General features: G+C 40.3%; 1 protein-coding gene across 1 annotated transcript in view; it reads right to left on the bottom strand.

Moving 5' to 3' along the window:
- Nucleotides 1–395: 395 nt before the first annotated feature.
- The window catches only part of LOC124757593 (zinc finger protein 721-like), an 80,763-nt gene continuing 56,098 nt past the window's right edge, over nucleotides 396–25,060 (bottom strand). The window contains exons 5-6 of the mRNA XM_047249075.1: nucleotides 7,078–8,655; nucleotides 396–1,669 (exon numbers count right to left, since the gene is read on the bottom strand). Of these exons, the coding sequence (XP_047105031.1) occupies nucleotides 472–1,669; nucleotides 7,078–8,655 (2,776 nt within the window). The 3' untranslated portion in view covers nucleotides 396–471. The remainder of the gene's footprint in view (nucleotides 1,670–7,077; nucleotides 8,656–25,060) is intronic.

The following is a 25,060-nucleotide window of genomic DNA, read 5'->3' as shown; positions in this document are numbered from 1 at the left end:
TATTGATTCTTTAAACATGTTGCAGGATGTGCTCTGGTTTTTCCTACTGTGCCTGGATAGCTCAGTCAGTATGATTACTGCATGGAAAATGTATGATTCTGGATCTGAGTTCTGGCCTGGCTCTTTGGTTTAATCAAACAAGAAATTTAAAAAGCAATGCACACTTTGTTGCAGAATGAAAGCTCGAGTTCTGATTAAAAACAGCCCATGTAAGTACTTAATCAGTTTTGAATGTTGTTATACTTATAAAAACTGAAATGTAATTGTGTTAAGTGATCTCATCTTTAAAAATTATAGAAATTGTGGACCTGTATTATAAGAAAGTAATTGATTTAGCAACTGAGTAAAAATTTTGATCTGCTGTTTCTCATTTTTTTAACATAAATCTCCTTTAATAAGTATAGTCTGCATTTTAATAACATGTAAAAACAATTTTCATCTGTTATACACACACAATAAAAATCTAGTACATTACGACTGATTCTTATGTTGCTTTTTGAAATGATTGACAAGATAACGCTTCTGTCTGAAAGACATACCACAGACTGAACAGCAATAAGGCTTATCCTTTGAATGCACGAATTTGTGCCTCTGCAGCTCTCCAGACACACGGAATTCTCTACCACAAATATCACATGCACAGGGGCGCTCACCTGTATGTGTCATTTTGTGCACGAGTAACTCCTGACGTCTTCTAAAACGTCTTTCACAGAAATTACAATTATATGGAAAGATATCAGTATGTGTTTTGGCATGCATATAATGAGATGCTTTAGAACTAAAGCGTTTTCCACATATAGCACAAATAAATGGACGTTCCCCAGTGTGAGTTCGTCTGTGGTCATCACAAGTTGCTTTAGCAGCAAACAAAGTACCACAAATATCACACTTGAAGTTCTTGACACGTGCATGGACATCTCTAAGATGACGAGTCAAGCCTCCTGAATCACGGAAACCTTTCCCACAAATGTGACATGTAAAAGGGCGCTCATCAGTATGAATTCGCAAATGCCGTAGGAAACTATCTTTTTGGAAAAACACTTTTTCACAATCACTGCAACGAAAGGACTTTTTATCTTTCTTCTTCACATCATGTCTTTCTATTAAACCTATAATTAGATTTTGTTTTGTTGCTGCACCATTTTGATTTAAAATGTCTTCTTCAGCATCAGACTGTAAGTTCAGAGGTGCTCCCACGTCTGGGGTCTCTCCTTTGTCACATTTCCTTTGTTTCTTGGATTCTTCTATCTTATTATGCTCAGAGTTGCACAAATTAAGCATTTCCTTGTCTCTAGGATCTTCTGTTATTGTTTGGTGAATGTCCATCTCCATTTCAGGACATTCAGAGTTTGAGGTATTTATTTTGTTAAAATCAGTGGCAGCTACAGTGCTTCCTGTATTTTGAACAGCATCATTTCTCGTCTGGAATTCATAACCATTATTTGTTTCACTTATAATATCAGTGGTATTTTCTATTCTGCCGTGACAGGACTTCTGCATAATATATGATTTAACACTGTTTTTTTCAATAGGTCTTCTGAGGCACACATTACCTTCGAGTGCAATTTTGTTTTCATTTTCAATATTTGACCTCTTCTTGAACATATCACTAATCACATTTGTTCCTCTCACTTCAAAAGAATGACTGTCTGGACAGTAAGTGTTGCACCTGTAAGATAAATTACATAAAAAATATTACAATAACATTGTAATTTTCTTCACCACAAGATTCATACGAATATGTGGCATCATGCCTTGGAGTCAGAAACAAATCTGGAAAACTTTTAAGTGCTTCAAGTTTCAATGAACATTTTCAAATAAAACAAATACTGCATAAGCATTCTTAAGACCTCACATAGCTGAGCACACTAAAGTAAAAATTGATGAACCACAGAAACTAGTGCATATTGTACATAAAAAATAAAGAAAACAGGGAGGAATAAACAGGTGTGGTTATAGGATACCTCAGACGTTGTTAGTTCATTTGAGAGATTTCATGCAAATTTCAGATAACTTGTCACGTTGTGCAAAAATAGAAATGTATGTCAGGAAGTTAGAATACTCCAACTTTAATAATAAAAAGCACGAATTATTGATACCTTCCACACACGACCAACTCATACTGGCAAACCTTGCTGCAAAAACGTCAACCACAATTTTAAAATTTCAATCATTAAAATTACAGTAACAACAGTCTTCAGAGGCAGTACAGTTCAAAAAAATATCATCATCAGGTGTATAACAACAGAGCATATTTAGTATCATGACTGCAGTGTAAGTGGCAAAATAAGAAATGATTACAGTAATGGTCAGGAAAACTTTGTTTAATGGAAAACAATGAGGATGTCGATATCTCCCTCTCCAATGTTTCAAGGGAAACCTCTGCCCACATCAGACATACCACCAAAGAACAGTACCTCCACTTTGACACAGTCCCTGAATCCATGTCAAAAAGTCACTGCCCAATAACATGGCAGTCATTACAACAGAAAGAATAGATTGCTACTCACTTAATACAGGAACTGTTGAGTTGCAGACAGACACAACAAAAAGACTGCTATACACTGGAGCAGCTTTCTGCCAAAAGGCCTTACAAAGTAGGAAACACACACACACACACACACATTCACACAAGGGCAACTCACACATGTAACAACTGCCTCTGACCACTGAGGCCTCAGTGTGAGCAAATTTGTGTGTGTACCCTACTTTAGAAGAAGGCCTTTTGGCAGAAAGCTCAAATCTATCAGTCTTTTTGTTGTGCCTGTCTGCAAATCAACATCTCTTCCATATGGTGAGTAGTAATTTATCCTTTTCATAATATGTCATTATCGCAATTACTTCATCTTGGATTTTCCACTGTGTTAATTATACAAGTATATGGATAAACTTACCACAGTGTTCAAAGGCTGCCAAAATAATAGATCCAGACCTACTGCCCCACTTCTTGTATGATACTGACAAATCTGTCACCACAGTGACCCAGCACTTTATCATCAAATATTAGCAAGGCATTGAAAAACTAAAGCAAAACCTTTGTTAGGATTTCAACTGTCTCTTCTTGTACTCTATGCCACCCCTGATCCAAATACTCCATCTTACATGTCTCCTCTGTGGATGGTCCAGGTCCCAAACCTGTCACATACTTGTACCTATTATCTCCTGCTACAGCCATTACAAGGGATTTCCTATCCAATCAGAGGTAAAGTAGTTTGTTCGCCATCACGCATCAGCTATGTTCCACTATTGTTGTTAAGTTCGAGTGACAACTAATAATGCATGATTGGCCACTGTGGTTAGCCACAAACATTTGACCACACAGTTGCTGTACATGTTACACACTGTAACACCAATACATGTACCTTTAGATCATTCCCTAAGCATCAGATCCTCTGAACTGTGCTGGAGGGAACTTCCCCTCCAGCACATCTTCCATTCTTACTACCCATCCTCAGCAGCTCCCTCCCCCTCATACTTTCTTTGACGGACTGTACTCAGCTCTCCCCTGTGTTTCCCCCCCCCCCCCAGCTCTCTCTCTGTGTGTGTATGTGGGGGGGGGGGAGGGGCACACATGGAGGGGGGCGGGGAGGGGAGGGGGGAGGGGGAGAGGGGGAGAGGGAGAGAGGGAGAGAGGGAGAGAGGGAGAGAGGGAGAGAGGGAGAGAGGGAGAGAGGGAGAGAGGGAGAGAGGGAGAGAGGGAGAGAGGGAGAGAGGGAGAGAGGGAGAGAGGGAGAGAGGGAGAGAGGGAGAGAGGGAGAGAGGGAGAGAGGGAGAGAGGGAGAGAGGGAGAGAGGGAGAGAGGGAGAGAGGGAGAGGGGGAGAGGGAGAGAGGGAGAGAGGGAGAGAGGGAGAGGGAGAGGGAGAGAGAGAGCACTTTTAATTGGCATGTGGTAGGGAAAGATGTATACTGTCATTTGTTACAAATATGAAATAGTGGGACTTTTGTCTTGTATGGGGGGACTGTTGTCTTGTATGAGATTAATATAACACAACACAAAACATACTAACACTATCGAGGAACTGCAGCCTTTTGAAGTTTATTTGTGGAAACAACATACTGCAAGCTCTAGACAGGGCTGAATCCGAAGCAATACTACATTTTATAAACATTCAATAACAAGCCATTAAACCTGATAATGGAGGACATGTTTGACGATATACACTTTCTTTGCATTTTACAAGATACATTCTTCAATCACTTGGGTACAAGCACCTTCATGTCCATGGAATATTGCTCAGATAATTCTGTCGCAATTCAGAAATGATGAGTGGTGCATTGTCTTACTGAAAACACACTGTGAGGTGTTGTACGCAGTCACCTAGTTGAATGTAATTTGTCAATAGGTTCCTATTTAATTACCTGCTGAGAAACAAAGGAAAATATATCAATGACCTCATTTCATCTCATGAAATCCTCCTTCACATGGGAATGCTCCACAACCTGCCTGAATTGTGTGCTATTGTCAAGAGAGACTCACTAACTCATGTTGTTTTCAATGCACAGGGTGAGGCAATCAAATGGGAAGATTTGAGGACTGACTGGCTGCTGTGGTGGGGGTTATGGGACTGGGGGACTGGCCTTGGGCCTGTAGACAGGTAGAAGTTTCAGTAGCCATGGAGCATTGGTCTAATGTTCAATGTTCATTTACTGTACAGGTGTATTACAAAAATTATGATAATTTTGTTGGAGCTTGACATTCTTTCCATCAAAAGTTTAATTTAACCCCATGGGATCCCATGCCACCGCTGTCAATCTTTGGTTGAAAAATTTTCAAGCTGCTAGTAGCACTACAAAGAAGAGAGGTGGTAGTGTAAAAACAAACCAGATCCAACAGAAATTGATCATACGTATCAAGCTTTACAAAGATGTCCATGAAAATCACCTAGACAGCACAGCACAGAACTTGGTCTCAGAAATCGATTAGTGATTAGCGAAGAATTATCTGCACTACCATCCATACAAGATGCAAGACGTGTAGGTCCTCCAACCTCAAAATTACAGTAACCACTTATGCTTTTACCAAGTGATGTTAAATGTTACTGGAGAAAATGAAGGAAGAGCACAACATATTGATGACGGACAAAGCTCACTTTCACATGAGTGATTTTTTAATGAGCGGAACTTTTGATACAGGCCCAATTAAAATCCACACCATCTCCATGAAACCCCTCTCCATTCAGGAAAAGTAATGGTTTGGTACACAATGTCATCTTGGGCGATAATTAGACCTGACTTTTGAATAGGATGGGGTAAGTAGACTTGCGTTTCCTGGTTATCTCATCAGCAGAAATGGTGATATTCCATCATGGCCTCTCAATTCGTCAGGTTTATTGGCTCCAGAAGTTTTCTTTGGGGTTACATCAAGTCAAGAGTTTTCCAGGAAAACCATGCAAGAACCAGAGACAATACAAAAGGGTCAATTCACCAAGAAACAAACAACATTCCAGCAGAAAACTATGGAACATCATGGGTGGATTCATCCCCAGACTCTGGTAATATGTGAAAAACCAAGTATGCAGTATGAATAATACCACATTCAAAATTTGATAACTTTCAACATAAACTATTAATTTCCACCCATGTGCACTAGATTCATGCAAAAAATTTAAATTTCCAGTTTCTGTGATTTTTTAAAATCTTCTCATTTGGCTGCTTTGTCCTGTATTTGATCCCAGTTATCGATGTGTATTCTACCAGGGTCATCAGCCTATGGTTTTTTAAATATTTGAAGCTGCCAATAGCAGTGTCTGTTTCGTACAGGCTGCTCACTAGATGTGGTTGTCCAACACTGAATTGGTGAGTGATTTGCTCTACTATGGCCTGTCCATCCACTTTGCCAGAATGATATAAAGTTAATCATGACAGCAACAGTTCTCTCTGGAATGAGATACTCCTGGTTTACTCTGGCTGCAGAGGCACTTGAAAAACCGGTAGCCAACCAACACTGGAGACAGTGTGTTTCATGCATTTAGCATACCCAATATACTTGCAATAAAATGCATTGGTATCACAATGTCTTGCCCATCCTTAACTCATTGTCATGTTGATCCACAATAGAAAGCGTGGCAACATCCCATCAATGTGATACCATTATGACAAGCTAGTACAATTTCTCGAACAAAGCAGCGACTGCTAATACAACTACTGTAAGGATAGATACAAACTTTTGGCATACATCACTTCACATGTTTCCAAAGATGCATACACAATGCCCTGTGAATACAATAGGAATGATTTTCACGTATCTCTTGAACTTATTTGCCATTGTTTCAACCTATTAAGAAATTTTTGATCATCTGCACCCTGCCCATGTCTGAGAAAACTCATCTTGTTGATTTTAAATATCAAATAAAGTCCATTATTGCTGTTATGAGACTCTTTTAAATGTTATTTTGTAATAAATCACATTTAGATGCAACAACAGCACTCAAACTGAAATCCTTCATCACTGTTCTTCTTCTGGTTGACACAAAAGTCAAAAGCTCACTAGTAAATGTAACTAACTCTAGATCTCCAAAAGGCATGATAACCTTTGCCTGTAAAATTATTTATTGACCATGATGACCTCTAAAGGATTTTACACAACTGTGAACTCCAGTTATGAGTCATTAAGCAGTTATAGTTTTCACACTAAAGATAATAGAGGATATAACAAAATTTTATTCAATCAAAAAAGCAACCAAATCTTGCAATGAGAAATTCATTCAGTACAGAAATCTAAAAAATAATATTGCCCAACTGTTCATCCAGATTAGGTAGGGTTTGAATACTGTACACGCTTCATAGATCTCCATTTTTAATAAATATTTTAGTGCAACATATGTAAGAACGAAAATACAACTATGTATCAATTATTAATAATCCAGTCGTCGTATTGTTTACATATTAATGAGTATGACTGTATATTTTATTCTATTCTAGAAGTCATTCTGTATTATTACATATTATGAAAATTGTGGTAAATAAACAGTCTGTACATTTATTGTTCACATTTGTTCTTTATTGTGTCTGATTCTGAGGGATTACAATATTTATTAAATTGATATAGTTTTTTATATATTTTCAAAGTCCCTCACTGAAACTTCTTGTGAGTATTGAGATGTTTTGTCATGTCGTTCTTCTGAGCAAATGCTTTCCCACACTCTGGACATGGATAAGGTTTCTCTCCAGTATGAGTACGTATATGTACCACAAGATGAGGCCTGCGCCGGAAAGTTTTTGAACAATATGTACAGGAATAAGGCCGGGCATCTGTATGGACAACTTGATGAAGCCTATGTTGTTGTTGTGTCCGAAATGTCTTTGGGCAGTACTGACAAAGGAATGGCTTCTCACCTGTATGAATTCGAGAATGATTCAGGAGGGTGGCTTTTGCAGTGAAGCTTCGATGGCACACTTTACAAATAAAATCCCTTACACCACCATGAATAGTACGAATATGTCGGTGTAGGGCCCCTGACTGGGCAAATCTTTTCTCACACTGGGAGCATTGCCATCTCTTTTCACCTGTGTGACTTATATTATGCAGCAGCAAGAGCTTTTGGCTTTTGCACACTTTGAAACAAACACCACATATAAATTCTTTACCTAGTTTTTTCATGTGAGTTCTCCTTTTGTTAGGCTTTTGGGAACAGCCTTTACTCAAATGACGAGACAAATGTGATTTTCGTTTATAACAGGTGCCACAAAGAGAGCATTCAAATGGTCGATCTTCACTATGGCTGATATGGTGTTCACTTAGATCTTTCTCATGCAAAAAGAGCTTACCACAAATTTCACAAATATTGGGAGGGGATTCTGGGTGTTGCCGCTTGTGTTCTAGAAGTTCTGCCTTGCGACAAAATTTCATTTCACAAATTTCACATTTTAGTTTTGCTTTCAATGTACCAAAATGACTTCTCATATGCTGTTTAAGACTTGACTTCAACTTGTAACTTTTTCTGCAAAGTGTACACACAAAACGGTTGTTTGTTAAAGTAAGCGGATGAGAAAATGGCCCTTTCCCCATATTTTTACAAGAGTCCATGTGTTTTCTAAGTGACAGTGACAACCGAAAGCTTTTCCCACAATATCTACAGTAAAATGGAGTAACACCAGTGTGAATTCTCATGTGAGTCAGAAACACAGCCTCATTTCTGAATTGTTTTCCACAGTGTGGACATGAAATAATTTTCCTTACTTGAACTAACTTTGAATGACACTTTCTACCACTTTTACCAAGTTGACTTTTAACACATTTGAAAATAAAGAGGGGTTGACTCACTACTTCTCTTTCTCTATTTTCTTCACTGGTACTCTGTTGAACCACATATTCTGATTTTATGTAGTTGTGATCACTCATGGCAGTGTCATTCTCTGTAGCCACTGTACCATTTTCTATTAGTACTTTATCTAGTGCATTTATTCCATCACATTTTCTAGCCAATGTTGCATTTTCTGTGATGTGTATATCTCCTTTCTCCCCAGTAACATCACATAGATAGTATTCATCTTCTCCACCTTCTGTTGCAACATAGATTGAATAAATAAGTATTCCATTAGTATCTGATACCACTGAACTTTCTCCTACAGTTAACTGAGCAGCTGCATTATCCTTTCCCTCTCCTTTGATTACTGCAGATTCATCAACAGTTGGTATCTTCAGTTCTCTTGACCTGCAACACAAGGTGTGCAGTGCTGTTACAATGATGGTAAATCACCTAATGCACAAAATTTTAACTTCGTATGTTACATTAAATGTCACCATCTTTTATTATCTGCCTGCAAATCAAACTTTATGAGCACATTGTTCACACACGCACGCACGCACACACACGCGCGCACGCGCACGCACGCACACACACACACACACACACACACACACACACACACACACACACTGAGATCATCAGAAGATCTAACTAAAGCAAATTATTAAGGTACTCAACTCACCACCACTCATGTTGCTACTGTTCATTCAGAAAAAACCACTCTCTACCTATCAGAAAAGTTGAATGAAACGGGCCCAAATTCCTTTAAACGCTCAGTCTCTGAGGGTTAAAACATGGATTCTTCTTCGAGGCTCAAGAGAGTCTAAACAATTCCAGTAACTGTCACTGAGAACTCACTGCCAGAACAACAGCATTTACCTGTCTGGACAAGAAATGTAAGACATCACTTGGAACTTTCTTTCTTGTTTTCTGTCAATTGCCTTGTCAATCTGTCATCCTCAAGTCATTTACGCTTCTTATCCCTCTCCTTCATATATAATATATGACTCTACTATTTTAAGCGGCAAAATATGAGAGCTATTCAGAAAATAGATTACACTTTGGTATAACTAAGCACAGGAAAAAATTGTGACACTTAAATACTAGCTTTTAAGATATCTCCACTCGAACTTAGGCACTTTTCACTGCAGTGAACAAGGTTTGAAATTCCTTTGTCATAAAATTCAGATGCATGAAATTTCAACTAGTTGGTTTGAGACTTCAGCCAGTTAGACAAGCCCTCCCGCAGTTCCACCTCATCATCAAAGCACTGTGTTGCAAGCCAGGTCTTCATCGTTGAAAACACATGGTAGTCACTGGGTGCAAGATCCAGACCGTATGGCAGATGAGGAAATATATCCCACTTAAAAGCATTGAATACCTTTCGAGCATGATTTGCCTTGTGTTGTCAAGCATGGTTGTGCAAGAACGTAACTTTTGAGCTTAACTTTGTGGTTATTCTGAATCGCTTTTCTTAAGTTTTCCAAAGCTTTACAATACCTCACAGAGCTTTTTATTGTGCCACACTCAAGAAAATCAACAGGAAGCACATCTTACCTGTCTCAAAAAAGCAGTCATCATAATCTTTCTTGGAGACAGTGTTTGCAAGAATTTTCTCATTTTTGGGGGGTTTTTGTGTGCCTCCACTCCACAGATATAGTGTGCAGTTCACTTGTTTGACTCAACTTTCGTCTCCAGTTATGACTCAGTCAAGTAATGAATCACAATCTTTTTATAAAAATCCAGAAATGTCAGTGACATGGCCACTTGTTGGTTCTTGTGGTTTTCTGTCAAAATTTTTTTTACCTATCTTGCACAAATTTTTTGATAGTATAGCTTCTGTACAAAAATTTTATGCAACAAACATTGTGAAATTTGAGGAAAACCAAATGAGATCTTCATCATTATTAAGTGGTGGTTTTCTTGAATCTTCCATTGACTTTTGCAAGCAGTTCATCAGTCACAATGGTTGGTCATCCATCTTGCTCTTCATTGTGAATATTAGTTTGGCAACTTTTAAACCTAATGCACCATTGGCACACTTCATCTTCAATGATTACAATGTTTCTGTGCACTTCACACAGTTTTCAATAAATTTCAATTAGTTTATGGTTTTTTGGTAACAAAAACCTTATTACCGATCGCACTTCACAATTTTCAATTACGGCACAGCTATTGTGGCTGGACATTTTAATTTGCCAGATATAGACTGGGAGACTCAAAAGTTCATAAGGGGGGCAGGGACAAAGAATCCAGTGAAATTTTTTAAGTTCTTTATCCGAAAACTACCTTGAGCAGTTAAACAGAGAACCGACTTGTGGCGATAACATATTAGACCTCCTGGTGACAAACAGACCCGAACTATTTGAAACAGTTACCACAGAACAGGGAATCAGCGTTCTTAAAACGGTTACTGCATCGATGATTTCAACCGTAAATAGAAATATTAAAAAAGGTAGGAAGATTTTTCTGTTTAGCAAAAGTGACAAAAAGCAGATTTCAGAGTACCTGACAGCTCAACACAAAAGTTTTGTTTTAAGTACAGATAGTGTTGAGGATCAGTGGACAAAGTTCAAAACCATCGTACAATATGCGTTAGATGAGTATGTACCAAGCAAGATCGTAAGAGATGGAAAAGAGCCACCGTGGTACAACAACCGAGTTAGAAAACTGCTGCGGAAGCAAATGGAACTTCACAGCAAACAAAAATTACATGAAGCGAAATGTAATGTGAGGAGGGCCATGCGAGAGGCGTTCAATAAATTCGAAAGTAAAGTTCTATGTACTGACCTGGCAGAAAATTCTAAGAAATTTTGGTCTTATGTCAAAGCGGTAGGTGGATCAAAACAAAATGTCCAGACACTCTGCGATCAAAATGGTACTGAAACAGTGGATGACAGACTAAAGGCCGAAATACTAAATGTCTTTTTCCAAAGCTGTTTCACAGAGGAAGACTGCACTGTAGTTCCTTCTCTAGATTGTTGCACAGATGACAAAATGGTAGATATCGAAATAGACGACAGAGGGATAGAGAAACAATTAAAATCACTCAAAAGAGGAAAGGCCGCTGGACCTGATGGGATACCAGTTCACTTTTACACAGAGTACGCAAAGGAACTTGCCCCCCTTCTTGCAGCAGTGTACCGCAGGTCTCTAGAAGGGCATAGCGTTCCAAAGGATTGGAAAAGGGCACAGGTCATCCCCGTTTTCAAGAAGGGACGTCGAACAGATGTGCAGAACTATAGACCTATATCTCTAACGTCAATCAGTTGTAGAATTTTGGAAGACGTATTATGTTCGAGTATAATGACTTTTCTGTAATCTAGAAATCTACTCTGTAGGAATCAGCATGGGTTTCAAAAAAGATGATCGTGTGAAACCCAGCTCACGCTATTCGTCCACGAGACTCAGAGGGCCATAGACATGGGTTCCCAGGTCGATGCCGTGTTTCTTGACTTCCGCAAGGCGTTTGATACAGGTCCCCACAGTCGTTTAATGAACAAAGTAAGAGCATATGGACTATCAGACCAATTGCTGTGACTGGATTGAAGAGTTCCTAGATAACAGAATGCAGCATGTCACCCTCAATGGAGAGAAGTCTTCCGAAATAAGTGAGATTTCAGGTGTGCCGCAGGGGAGTGTCGTAGGACCGTTGCTATTCACAATATACATAAATGACCTTGTGGATGACATTGGAAGTTCACTGAGGCTTTTTGTGGATGATGCTGTGGTATATCGAGAGGTTGTAACATTTGAAAATTGTAATGAAATGCAGGAGGATCTGCAGCGAACTGACGCATGGCGCACGGAATGGCAATTGAATCCCAATGTAGACAAGTATAATGTGCTGCGAATACATAGAAAGAAAGATCCCATACATTTAGCTACAACATAGCAGGTCAGCAACTGGAAGCAGTTAATTCCATAAATTATCTAGGAGTACGCATTAAGAGTGATTTAAAATGGAATGATCATAGAAAGTTGATCGTCGGTAAAGCAGATGCCAGACTGATTCATTGGAAGAATCCTAAGGAAATGCAATCCGAAAACAAAGGAAGTAGGTTACAGTACGCTTGTTCGCCCACTACTTGAATACTGCTCAGCAGTGTGGGATCTGTACCAGATAGGGTTGATAGAAGAGATAGAGAAGATCCAACGGAGAGCAGCGCACTTCGTTACAGGATCGTTTAGTAATTGCAAAAGCATTACAGAGATGATAGATAAACTCCAGTGGAAGACTCTGCAGGAGAGACGCTCAGTAGCTCGGTACGCGCTTTTGTTGAAGTTTCGAGAACATACCTTCACCAAGGAGTCAAGCAGTATATTGCTCCCTCCTACGTATATCTCACGAAGAGACCATGAGGATAAAATCAAAGAGATTAGAGCCCACACAGAGGTATACCGACAATCCTTCTTTCCACGAACAATACGAGACTGGAATAGAAGGGAGAACCAATAGAAGTACTCAAGGTATCCTCCGCCACACACCGTCAGGTGGCTTGCGGAGTATGGATGTGGATGTAGATGTAGATGTAGATGTTTGTAGGTTCTTCAAGCAGACTGCCTATCACAGCTAACTAGTAACGTGGCATTCACACACTCAAATAACTGAACACTAACATGAAGGTGATTCGGAGAGTTGTCTACTAAAGTACACCATCTTATACAGTTTTAGTTTCCAGTATCTTTATCACAAAACAACAAGTATGCAGAAAAGCTCAAGTTCATATATTACATTTGTTTCATACTCAGCAGGAAACTTGATGAACTCATCAAAAAGAATATATATGTAGCATGATTACTTCTATTTTGTTCAAATGTCTTCTGGAAGACTGCATTTCCATAAGTTGTTTGTTGTACTGTAGTCAATCATTACTTCTAACAAAATATATTATTTTCTTCCTGTGATTTATTTTCTAATTAAATAATTTGAGACTTACAGTTACTCCATGTTTCAGCAATATTGTTGTAAGTTTCCATAAATCACTTCAGGCAATACCGGAGTAAGATGGAGAAGTATAAATACCCTCATGTTGAGAGAAGGTTAAAAACTCAGTGGGATGAAGAACAATGCCATGTTCAGTGAGGCACAGGGAGTTGTGAAGTGAAGAGGATGGGTTAAAGTCCATCTGAGTGTAAGAAACAAAATTGCTACTGGGCTGAGAGCTCACAAACGATACTCTATGAAATTGGAATTAAAAGTCACAAACACCACAAATTCAATGAAATCTGCCCTCATGTTTGCACTGTTATTTCATTGAGCACATTAATTTGTAGGCTGCCCCACATTGACAGTATAACTGACACTGGACATTCAGCACTCTCTCTTGTCATCAAGGGATAATAAAATGAATAATCTTTGTACATCAGCTGATAATTAATGCTGGCCCTCCAACAGGTTATTTGGTATGTAATGGCAACTATTTTGTTTGATGTAAGCTGGAAGAAAGGTGGTAGGAAAGTGTATGATTTGCATTTTGCATGGGAAGTATTGCCAGTAATGTTGTACACTCAACAAAAAATTGTAACACTAGGTACATTTGTTATTGATTTTAATGCACATGTAAGTTCCAAAGAAACCTGGACATCAGAGAGATAATTATAACAGCAAGTACATAACATTCGATTTGAACAAAGTTTGGTCATTAACAACAGTATCCCGAATAAGTATTTTCTTCTTCCATTTGGTATCCAGTTCAGAGCACATTTTGGAAGCATTTCTTATTGCATTATTTTGACACACCCATACCATTTTAGCTGTTCCTGTTGAATAAAATTAATAACTGAACTTTTAACATTCACTATATCTCTTACTACTTCATGTCTTATTTTCGCATTTGTTTATTTCACTGCTGAATTTCTTGATAAATCCATCTCTGCAGCTATAATTCTGAACTTAATTGCTATTTAATTGTTCAGACTCCTGAAATATAAGCAATTATGCTACCAATGAGGATAACATGGTTGGTGCCATAACCCAGTTTCCCAGAAACTTCACTCAGTGGAAGAGTATACAAAATAAATGAACATTTGTTTCAGCTTATCCGTTGATAATTGACCATTTCTGAGAAAACAACTGTCGAAGTTTTCAATGTAATTTAGATCTCTCTTAGCGGTCAATAAACTCAGTCCAACTGGTGGCGCAGTGGCTAGCATCACAGCCTCTCATATGTGTGTGCCATGTTCAAAACCCAATTACTGTTTTTATTTTATTTTACTGTTTATCTACTCATGTCCACAGAAAATTACTACATGAATGTTTTCCTATCAAGTTACAGGTTACAAGGACATTATACTGATTTTAAAATTATAACTGGGTTTCACAACATACATTTATTATATAATACGTGTGTGTTTTGTATTTTCAGGGCTTACAATCTTTTTAAATTCTTATATTCTTGTAATTCATTCTTATACCTATTCTTAATTCTTATATTCTAGGACAGAATAACGAAAATACTGTGAAAAGAATAGACTGCTACTCACTATATAGTGGAAATGAATTGTAGACAGACACAACGAAAAGACTATTAAACACGTATGCTTTCAGCCAGAAGGCCTCCTTCTAAAATAGACAACATACACAGACACATTCACGAAAACAGCTCACACACATAACTACTGTCTCTGGCTGCTGAGGCCAGACTGTGAGCAACTGCGCATGATGGGAGAAGCAGTCTGAATGGTGGGTGTAAGAAGGAGACTGAGGCAGGGAGGGGGAGGGAGAGCAGAGTATGAGTGGGGGACAGTAAAGTGCTGTTAGCGCGAGCATACAAGGATTAGTGGAAAGAGGGTAAGCAGCTATGTGCAGTCAGGAGATTAGATGGAGTGGACGATGGGAGCAGAAAAGGAGAGAAGTAAAAAGACTGTGAGTGTGCTTGTGGAACAGAAGGCTGTGGAGTGGGAACAGGGAAGGGATAGATGGGTGAAGGACAATGACTAATGAAGGTTAAGGCCAGGAGAGTTACAGGAACGAAGGATAAATTGCAGTGAGAGTTTCCACCAGCACAAATCAGAAAACTGGTGTTGATGGGGTAGATCACATGACTGGTTTCACAGGTAGCCCTCTTTTTGATGGAATAGGTGATGCTTGGGCCAGACTGGAGTAGGTGGTTGTGGGAGGATGTGAGGGGCTGGTCTTGCATCTATGTCTATTAGGCTTCACAGCCTCTGCCATCTGGATCCTTCCCATCAATCAGTCATTAAAATGAAGAATATTGAGATGGGCAGTGTGCTCAGCAGCTGAGTGGTCCAGCTATTTCTGGGTCACAGTTTGTCAGTGGCCATTTATGCGGACAGACAGCTTGTTGGTTGTCATCCCCACATAAAACACAGACACAGAACACAGCAAAGTGGTTGCAGCTTAGCTTTTAGATCACATGACTGGTTTCACAGGTAGCCCTCTCTTTGATGGGATAGGGGATGCTTGGGCCAGTGGTTGTGGGAGGATGTAAGGGGCTGGTCTCGCTCTAGGTCTATTACAGGAATATGAGCCAAGAGGCTAGGGGTTAGGTGCAGGGGTTGTGTAGGGACAGATGAGGACATTGGGTAGGTTTGGTGGGTGGTAGAATACCAATGTGGGAGCAGTGGGGAGGGCAGCGGGGAACAACATTCCTCATTTCAGGGCATGATGAGGGGTGATCGAAACATTGATGGAGAATGTGAATAAGTTGTTTCAGGCCTGGGTGGTACCGAGTCACGACAGGTATGCTCCTCAGTGTCTGGACAGTGGGATTTTGAGAGGCAGTGGGTGTCTGGTGAGAGAAGGCATGGGAGATTTGTTTCTGTACAAGACTGAGACCCTTGGTATGCTTCAAGAGGAACTGCTCACCACTGCAAATGAGATGGCCATGTGTGGCTGGGCTTTATGGAAGGGACTTCTTGGTATGAAATGGATGGCAGATGTCGACGTAGAGTTATTACTGGTGGGTGGTAGGTTTGATGTGGATGGAGGTAATGATAAGATGATGATATTTGGTTCATGGGGCACCCTTACAAAGCCAATTTTTACACAATCCAATTTGTTTTCACAGTCCAATCTAGCCACTGTCACGAATGATGATGAAATGGTGAGGACAACACAAACATCCAGTCCCTGGGCAGAGAAAATCCCCAACCCGGACAGGAATCAAACCCTGGACCCTGTGATCTAGAGGCAGCAATGCTAGCCACTAGACCAAGAGCCGCAGACAGAGGAGGCAATGATGTAGCCATCTTTGAGGTGGAGGTCAACATTGAGGAAGGTCACTTGTTGGGTTGGAGGAGGACCAGGTCATGTCCTGAAATGAGAAATGTCCTACCCGTTATTTTCCTGACCCCTCCCATAGTGGTATTCCGACACCCACCCAACCTATGCAATATGCTCGTCCATCCCTACATAACCCCTGATCCCGACCCTTCTTCATTTTAATGACTGCTTCACAGCTTGTGCCCCTGGATCCTTCCTAACAACACCAGCTTTTCTGAACTGCACAGGTGGTATCCCTCCCTGTAATTTATCTTAAGTTGCCTTAACTCCTGGCCTCATCCTTCATTAGCCATTGTCCTTCACCCACCTATCCACTTCTGTTCCCATTCCACAGCCTTCTGTTCCACAAGCACAGCCACAGTCTTTTTATTTATCTCCTTTTACACCTCCACCCTGCCCTTCATCTAACCTCCTGACTGCACCTAGCTGTCCTACCCTCTCTCCACCTCATCCCTAAATGCTCCAACAAACAGCACTTTATTGTCCCAAACACATATCCTACTCTACCTCCCCTCACCATCTCAACCTCCTCCTTACCACCATCACCCGGATCACTTCTCCCTTCATCACAATGTCTAGTGACTAATGAGGTTGCTGATATGGAGTACCTGGCAGTAGGTGGCAGCACAAGCACTTAATGTGAAAAAGTATGTTTTTGGGGGTGTCTAGATACTTTTGATCACTTAATATGTGTTTGGATGAGTGTGTGTGTGTGTGTGTGTGTGTGTGTGTGTGTTTGTGTGTATGTATGTGTGTGTAGTCTATTTCAGAAGAAGGCCTTCTGGCTGGAAGCTTACGTGTTTAGTAGTCTTTTTGTTGTGCCTGTCTATGACTCAACATCTCCACTATATAGAGAGTAGCAGTCTATCCTTTTTATAATATTGTCATTATATTACATTCCTATTTTTATTCTTCAGGAAGATTTGGTGCGTTCCCTTGGATTATATCAATTGTAGAAACATTTGACAGAGAGAAATACAGAACACCACAAGCATCACACAAAGGCAGGTTTTTCTTTGTACAAATCACATTTGGGAAAGGAACATTAAAATTGCTGAATATTCCATATGATGGCAATAATTTCACAGTAAAACACACATAAAGGGTCACTTTTCTGAAAACTGGTGCTTGTAATTGATTAAGAATCAAGATACACTACAGGAATTTCACTGAAAACAATTTCAAGTAATTTTTCATTAATTGTTCTTTTCTTTTTTAATTCATTCACCAGGTACACCATTAGAAGGTGAATAAGAACCACCTTATTTGAATATAGACTGGAAAACATTCATGCAGCAATCTTCTATGGACAGGGTAGCTAAACGAAAAACAAAAATAAAAATAATAATTGGGTTTCAAACAAGGGATGCAAAATTGTGAAGCCGCTATGCTAACCACTGTGCTACTCTTTTCGCTGAATGATGTTCCCCCCCCTCACGGGCAAATAAAGTACCTTCCACTAATTACCAAGTATGTCATTTTACTGATATTTACATTTAGACTTACATTTTATACTCTTATATTAATTTTTTTAGTCATACACTCTATTGCTTACAGTCTTGGGGTAAAATCAGTGAGTTATCTGCAAATTTGAATAAGTACACTCCACTTTCATTTAATAGCACTGCCATATTTTTTACATTTCCTTCAAATGCTGTAGAGTTTCTTCCATGTATATTTTATGAAATATGGATTAAAAAACCATTCCAGATGTAATCCTTGAGATGCAGGTGATAAATGCTTGGCCATTTTTATTTTAGATATAGAACTTTTTTTTAATCTTTGAAATGGGTTTACTTTCTGATGATTTAAATTCTTTCACAGATTGGTTAAAGGTACTCTACCGTTTAATATTTCTACATAGACAAACACCAAAGGAAGAGGCTGTCCTCAATATATTCTCAATTATCTGTTCTAGGCAACAAATACAATCATTGTTCTGTCATCTCTAAAGCCTGCTTTGTACTCAGCATATATTCCTTCATCTTGTAGAATCAGGTGAACTGCAGGTAGCCTTTCCCAACATCATCTTTTAACACTGTAGCTTGATGTCTTCATTAGTTTCCTGAAACTGGATGCTTTGCTGACCGGGTCCCATATTTATAGCTGGGCAGAGCTTGGTGTTCACTATGCCGTCCACATCTGCTGTGGTTAGTATTAGGATGGTATCCATCTGCAGGCATTCCTTCTTCCCCGTCACACCTGTCTTCTGTGGTGGCAGTCATCCCATGGCGTTCCGTAGTACGTCTGCTCCTGCCAGGCACATTACTAGCTCTATCATACGTTGTGAACCTTCCTTATGCTGTTCATGACCTCTGTGGCTCTCTCTTGTGGCATGTCATCTTCTGGCATTCTGAATTCTGTACACACTTTTTATGTGTGCTTTCTGTAGCATCATGCTGCTGTTGGAGTTGCATATTACAGGTATGTCAACACACATTGCAGCAAATCACTTGTGGTGGAAGATGCCATCTCGTGTTCCCTATTCTGTCTGCATCCATGTTGTCCAGTATCTGAGGTTTCAAGTGGTTGATGTTGATCCATATCTTATCCGTGATTGCTGTGGCTGTCTTCCTAGGAGGTAGTTGCTGCCTGTGCTCCATACGAGGTCTGTTCCTGTTAATTATACCCCCAGTCACCTTGGTTCAGTACCAGAGAATGAAACTTCTTTTGAGTGTTTCTGTAGTAGTTCCAAATCCAGATTCCATGCCATACTGAGCTGGTATCCCGCTTCATAGTACATCATGTTCTCTGCTATACACATGTTAATAGGTTCACTGATGACACTATCCCAGAATCCAGAGGATTTGAGCAATGATCCTGGTTTTGTCTCAATTCATGGGGTGTTCCAAGTTCCAGGCAATGTTCTGCTATAGCTGATTTAGTGGCTTGTTGTATCCTGGTATATCTTTGGTGTTCTTTACATCTTTTGTCCACTCTTCTGGTGATTTGACCAAAGTAAGGCACACCAAATTCACAAGGTATATGGAAACACCAGGTTTTCTTAACCCTGGATTATCTTTGACTGTTCCAAGGAGTGGCCTGATGTTTCTGGGTACGCAGAACATGCTTTTGATTATTTGTTTCTTCCGGATTCTGCTGATCTTAGGAGAAATATGCACTGCATACAGTAGAAATGCTACTTCCCCGGTGTCTTCTTCTTGTTCCTGTTCCATTATGTCAGGTAGTATGGTGGTATGTAATGCTTTGTAGATGTCCCTGGTTGAATAACCATTATCTGTGAACACTTGTTGTAGATGTTCCAACTCCATTGTTTAGCTGTCTGGGTTGGAGGGTATCTTGGATCTGTGAACAAGTAATCTGAGCAATCCGTTTTTCTGTGGTGGATGGTAGCAGCTGTCAGTGAGTAAATGTAAGTCAGTGTGTGTTGCTTTCCTGTATGCATTGTGGCTGAATGTGTCATCTGCCTTCCTCTTCATCAGAACATTCAGGAACTGGAGCTGTGCATCACTCTCTAGTCTAATAAACTTAAAGTTGGGATGTCTAGAATTCAGATGCTCCAGGAACTTGTCCCCACTTCTCCAGCTGTGTGGCCAGATGACGAATGTGTTATTAACAAACCTGAAGAAACACACTGACTGGTAGGCAGCAGTTGTCACACACTGACTGGTAGGCAGCAGTTGTCATGCCCTCATCCAATAATTTCTCCATATACAAATTTGTAACTACCAGAGATAAGGGGTAACCATCATCACCCCTTCAATCTGCTCATAGAATTGGCCTCCACGCCCAGATGTAGGCAAAGTAGCTGCCTTAACAGAGGTGGTGGTGGTGGTGGTGGTGGTGGTGGTGGTGGTGATAATTAATAGATGAGACCACTACACAGCAAAGTCATCAGTGCCCATGCATGAGTGATATGTGGAAGACCGTGGTGAAAAATCTATTAAAAAGTAATTAAAATCTTATACCCAATATGTTGGAAGAATTCTGGACATCACATAAAATCTTAAAACAAAAACTACTCTATCCTAGTTATCAGTTAAAACAGAGGGTAGGTTCCGCGGGAGATCCATATCAAATCTCCTGTTGTCATATAAAACACATTCAATTAAAACATGACATACTGATAGCTGTGTCCCACATCTGTGTCACACCGAGTGATACTAGGGACATAAGAGGCAGCCTCGTGTTAGTGGACAATGTCTCACTCTAAGCTGCATAAAGGCTACTTCTTTAGCCTGTTGCAGTTGGAAGGCGATAAGCCACGGCTGCACTGCAGGTTTGACAGAATACAGTTTATTGTTACACACTTCCAGCTACTGAATCTTCCTCCAACAAATGGTCTTCTTGGACACAAAACAGGTGACAGCCTGCAGGGGGCTGAACATCGAGCAAAAGGTGGAAGGGAGCAAGCCTCCATGGCAGCTACACATTGAATTTGTTTTCTTGAATCTCTATGTGCCCTGGAACCCAGCAGAAAATTAGCTCCTTGCCCTGCATGTGCAAGAGAAGGAAAGCATGCTACATTTCTTGTACAACCCAGTCTGCTGGGTACATCTGACTAATAGTGAGAAGAGCACTATGAGATTCTGGGCAGATGAGGAATTTCTTGTCATGACACTGTCTCATCTACTCCACTGCCCTCAGGATAGCAAATGACTCTGTGCAAGAAACTGAAAACTGCTCTGAGGGCCCTATCATGAGGACAAAGTAAGGGAACACAACAGAGCAATCAATAAAATTTCCCTGCTTTGATCCATTTGCGTAAACAGTTATAAAATCCAAGTTGCATGGTAAATTCTCATTAAGTTTAATTTTCATTAGTCAATTCTAAAAGTAATCTGGTCCTTTTTAGTAGCCAGGAGGATGCCCTACTCCACCTCTGGCTTTGGAATTTAATGCCCCCCCCCCCCCCCCCACTTATAGTAGCTCTAGGCTATCCCTTGCAAGCATCACAAACAGCCTTGTTGCCACTTTCGGTAACTGAATAGCCATTCCAGTGGCAACTGTGCAATGTAGCTGGATGCTGGTGATGTAGGAACAGACAAAGCCCTATACGCTTGGTGTATCATGAGAAGAACACATCAAATAGGCAGAGGAAGCTCATCAACCTCTGCACACGGGGTAGCAATAGGTCCTTGTTGGCAGCCTAATACTCTTGGGCTGAACAATGTGAAGCATTCTGAGGTACGGAGGACTTGCTGACCCATAAACCCAACATCTGTATTCAATCCATGGTTGTACAAAGGCCTTCTGAAGTTGGAGCAGATGTTCCTGTTAGCTTCTCAGGACCTATGACTGATGCATTTAAGGATGTTTCAGACCTTGAGACATATCAGTTTCAGTCATTTAAGATATGGCAGCCATGTTAGCTTCTCATCAAAAGTGAGGCCCAGATATTTCACCTTTTCGTTGAAAGTGAGAACTGTATCCCCTTGTTTAAAAACTGTAAATTAAAAACAGAGCGCAAATGATTAAAATCAAGACAAACAGTTCTTCCCAAAGAGGGTTTAAAACCTGTGGTGTAAGACTATTCCTCCAACCATCTGATTGTCAACTGCAATTGCTGAGTAGCCACTGCATGGTTGGAAGATGCACAGAAGACGGGGAAGTCATCAACAAACAAAGAACACCAGGGTGATGATGCTGTAGAGCAGAGGGGCAGGGGAATGGATGGGCTGCTGGGTCCAATGACGAGGTATCAAACTTCTTGATGTCATCATCATCATTCAGACGAGCCAGAATGATGTCTGATAGTGCCTGGGACACCTTTTGATCCAAATGCTGAGACCCTTTCCCAGCTCCCTTTCTCTTCTTGAGGATGACAGGGAAAGGAGGCATTGAGAGGCACTCTGCTTTCGGTGTGCTTTTGGGATGCTTGATCGAAAAATATTATGCACTGCATACAGTAGAAATGCTATTTTCCTGGTCTCTTCTTGTTATTTATGTTCTGTTGTATCAGATAGTCTGGTGGGATGTAATGCTTTGTGGATGCTCCTGGCTGAATATCCACTATTTGTGAACACTTATTGCAGATGGCCCAACTCCACTGTTACGCTGTCTGGGTTGCAGAGTGTCTTGGATACACGTACAAGTGTTCTAAGCACCCAGTTCTTCTGTGGTGAGTGGTGGCAGCTGTCGGCATGTTGATATAAGTTAGTGTCTGTTGCTTTCCTGTACACACTGCGGCTGAATGTGGCATCTGCTTTCCTCTTCACCAGAACATTCAAGTACTGGAGATGACCGCAATTCTCTAGTTTAATGAACTTAAAGTTGAGATGTCTTAAGTTCAGATGGTTCAAATGATCATCCAGTATTTTCTGGCCGTGTGGCTAGATGACGAACCTCCCATCACCATATCTGAAGAAACACTTCAGCTGGTAGGCAGAAGTTGTAAGGGCCTCATCCTAGAATTTCTCCATAACCAAATTTGCCATTATCAGAAATAAGGAGCTGTGCACTGCCACTCCTCCAGTCTGATCACAGAATTGGTCTCCACATAGGAACTAAGTTGATGTTAAAATACTGGGTGTATCAAAAAGAATCATCCAATTTTTTTAAAAAAAGTCATAACTATTACGTTATTTGATATATGTGCATGAACTACTAGCTGTTGGGAAGAGCAAACTCTTGAGTTTTACATAGTTCCCACTGGGTATACAGCAGCATGTGCCCACTTCAGTTCTAGTAAAAATTGTGTTGGAACAACAGAAAGCATTTTGTGTTCTACATTTTGCACAGTGCGGGTCAGTAATAACGGTTCATTGACTTTTGCACTCGGTATGGTTTGGATCCTCCTACAGCACACAACATTAGATGATGGCATGAAGTAGTCTGAGAAACAGATTGTTTGTGTAAAGGTACATCACTGGGCCGTCCTTGAGTGTCTGATGCAGATGTCGAACGCATTTGCTATAATTTCACAAGGAGTCCGCAGAAATCCATTCACCATGCAGCTCGACAGCTCAACATGCCCCCAATGTCCATCTGGTGTGTGTTGCGTCAACGTTTACACATGAAACCATACAAAATTCTGTTACTGCAAGCTTTTCATAAAGGTAACAAACAACAACGTGTGAAGTTCTGTAATTTTGTTCTTCGCAAGATGGAGGATGACAGTTTTCTTCCACACTTAATGTTTAATGATGAAGCAACATCCATTAAAATGGAAAGGTGAACCGTCATAATGTAAGAATATGAGGTATGGAACAACCACATGAAGTTGTACAACATGAGCGGGACTCTCCAAAATTTAATGTGTTTCATGCAGTTTCATGGGAAAAGGTGTATGGTCTTTTTTTCTTTTTTTTTTTCCTTTGCCAAGAGCACTGTTACAGGAAGCACATATCTCGATATGCTTGACTTTGCCAGTACATCCTGTCCCCTTAACAAGAGACTTGGTTTTCTGTCCACTTCATCCGTGGGGTCATTCTCTAATAGAATGTAAGCACGGTCCTCTGAAAGTTGACACATATTCTGGTCATAGTCAGTCTTCTGGAATTTCCCTTATCCACCAGTAACACCACTAAATTTTCATCTTCCCGCAAACTCATCAGGACCATCCTCCCTTTTTTTGAGATGTTAGTTCTGGGCAGCATGGCTCTGGTTTGTGCCCTGCGTGTCTCATTGCCTGGAACTTGAACACACCATGAATTATGATGAAACCAGGATCATGGCTCAAACTCCTTATTCTGGGATAGTGCTATCAATGAATCTATTGAAATCAAGATGCCAGAGAACCTGATACGCTGTGAAGTAGGATACCAACTCAGTATGGCAAGGAATATAGCTTTGGAACTATATAGAAACTGTGGAAAAAAAGATCCATTCTCTGGTAATGAACCTCAGATGACCGAGGCATAATTAACAGGATCAAACCTCCAATGGAGCACCAGGCAGGAACTACCTCTTAGGGAGACAGCCACAGCAATCACGGACAAGATAGGGAACATCAACATCTGAAATCCCAGGCACTGCGCAACCTGGGAGTAGACACAACATGGAACACCAGATGGTGGCTACCACCACAAGAGATTGCTGCAAGGTGTGTGGACATAATATGAAACACCAACAGCAGAATGATGCCGCAGGAAGTGCACCACACACATGAATACCAAATTCTGAACACAAGGAGGATGACATGGCCATGAGAGAAAGCTGCAGCCATTGCAAACAGCATAAGAAACACCTTAGAGTGTCGTGATAGTGCTAGGAATGCATCTGGTAGGCACAGACCTAATTTGGAATCCCTTGTGCTGGCCATCACTGCAGATGACAGCCACAATGGACATACACAGAATAAGGAACACATGAAGATGGATACCATCACAAGCAACGGCTGCAGTATGTGCAAACATCATAACGAACACTCAGCACACCCAGGCGTGAATATGGGACTTTGTAGTAAAGCGACCATTCTTAGGAAACACCTAATGAAGACGCCAAGTTACAATCTCAAAATATTGTGTTGGAAAGATGTGGAATACCAGCAGTACACCTCATTCTATGAGATGATAATAATGAATCACCAGGGATGTCTAAGAAATTATATACATATTCCTTTGTATCCTTGTTCTAAGAAATGTTCAATAATTTTTCCAT

Source organism: Schistocerca piceifrons, chromosome 1 (genome assembly GCF_021461385.2).
Source record: "Schistocerca piceifrons isolate TAMUIC-IGC-003096 chromosome 1, iqSchPice1.1, whole genome shotgun sequence".
Lineage (NCBI taxonomy): Eukaryota > Metazoa > Arthropoda > Insecta > Orthoptera > Acrididae > Schistocerca > Schistocerca piceifrons.
This window is presented reverse-complemented; position numbering and strand designations above follow the sequence as displayed.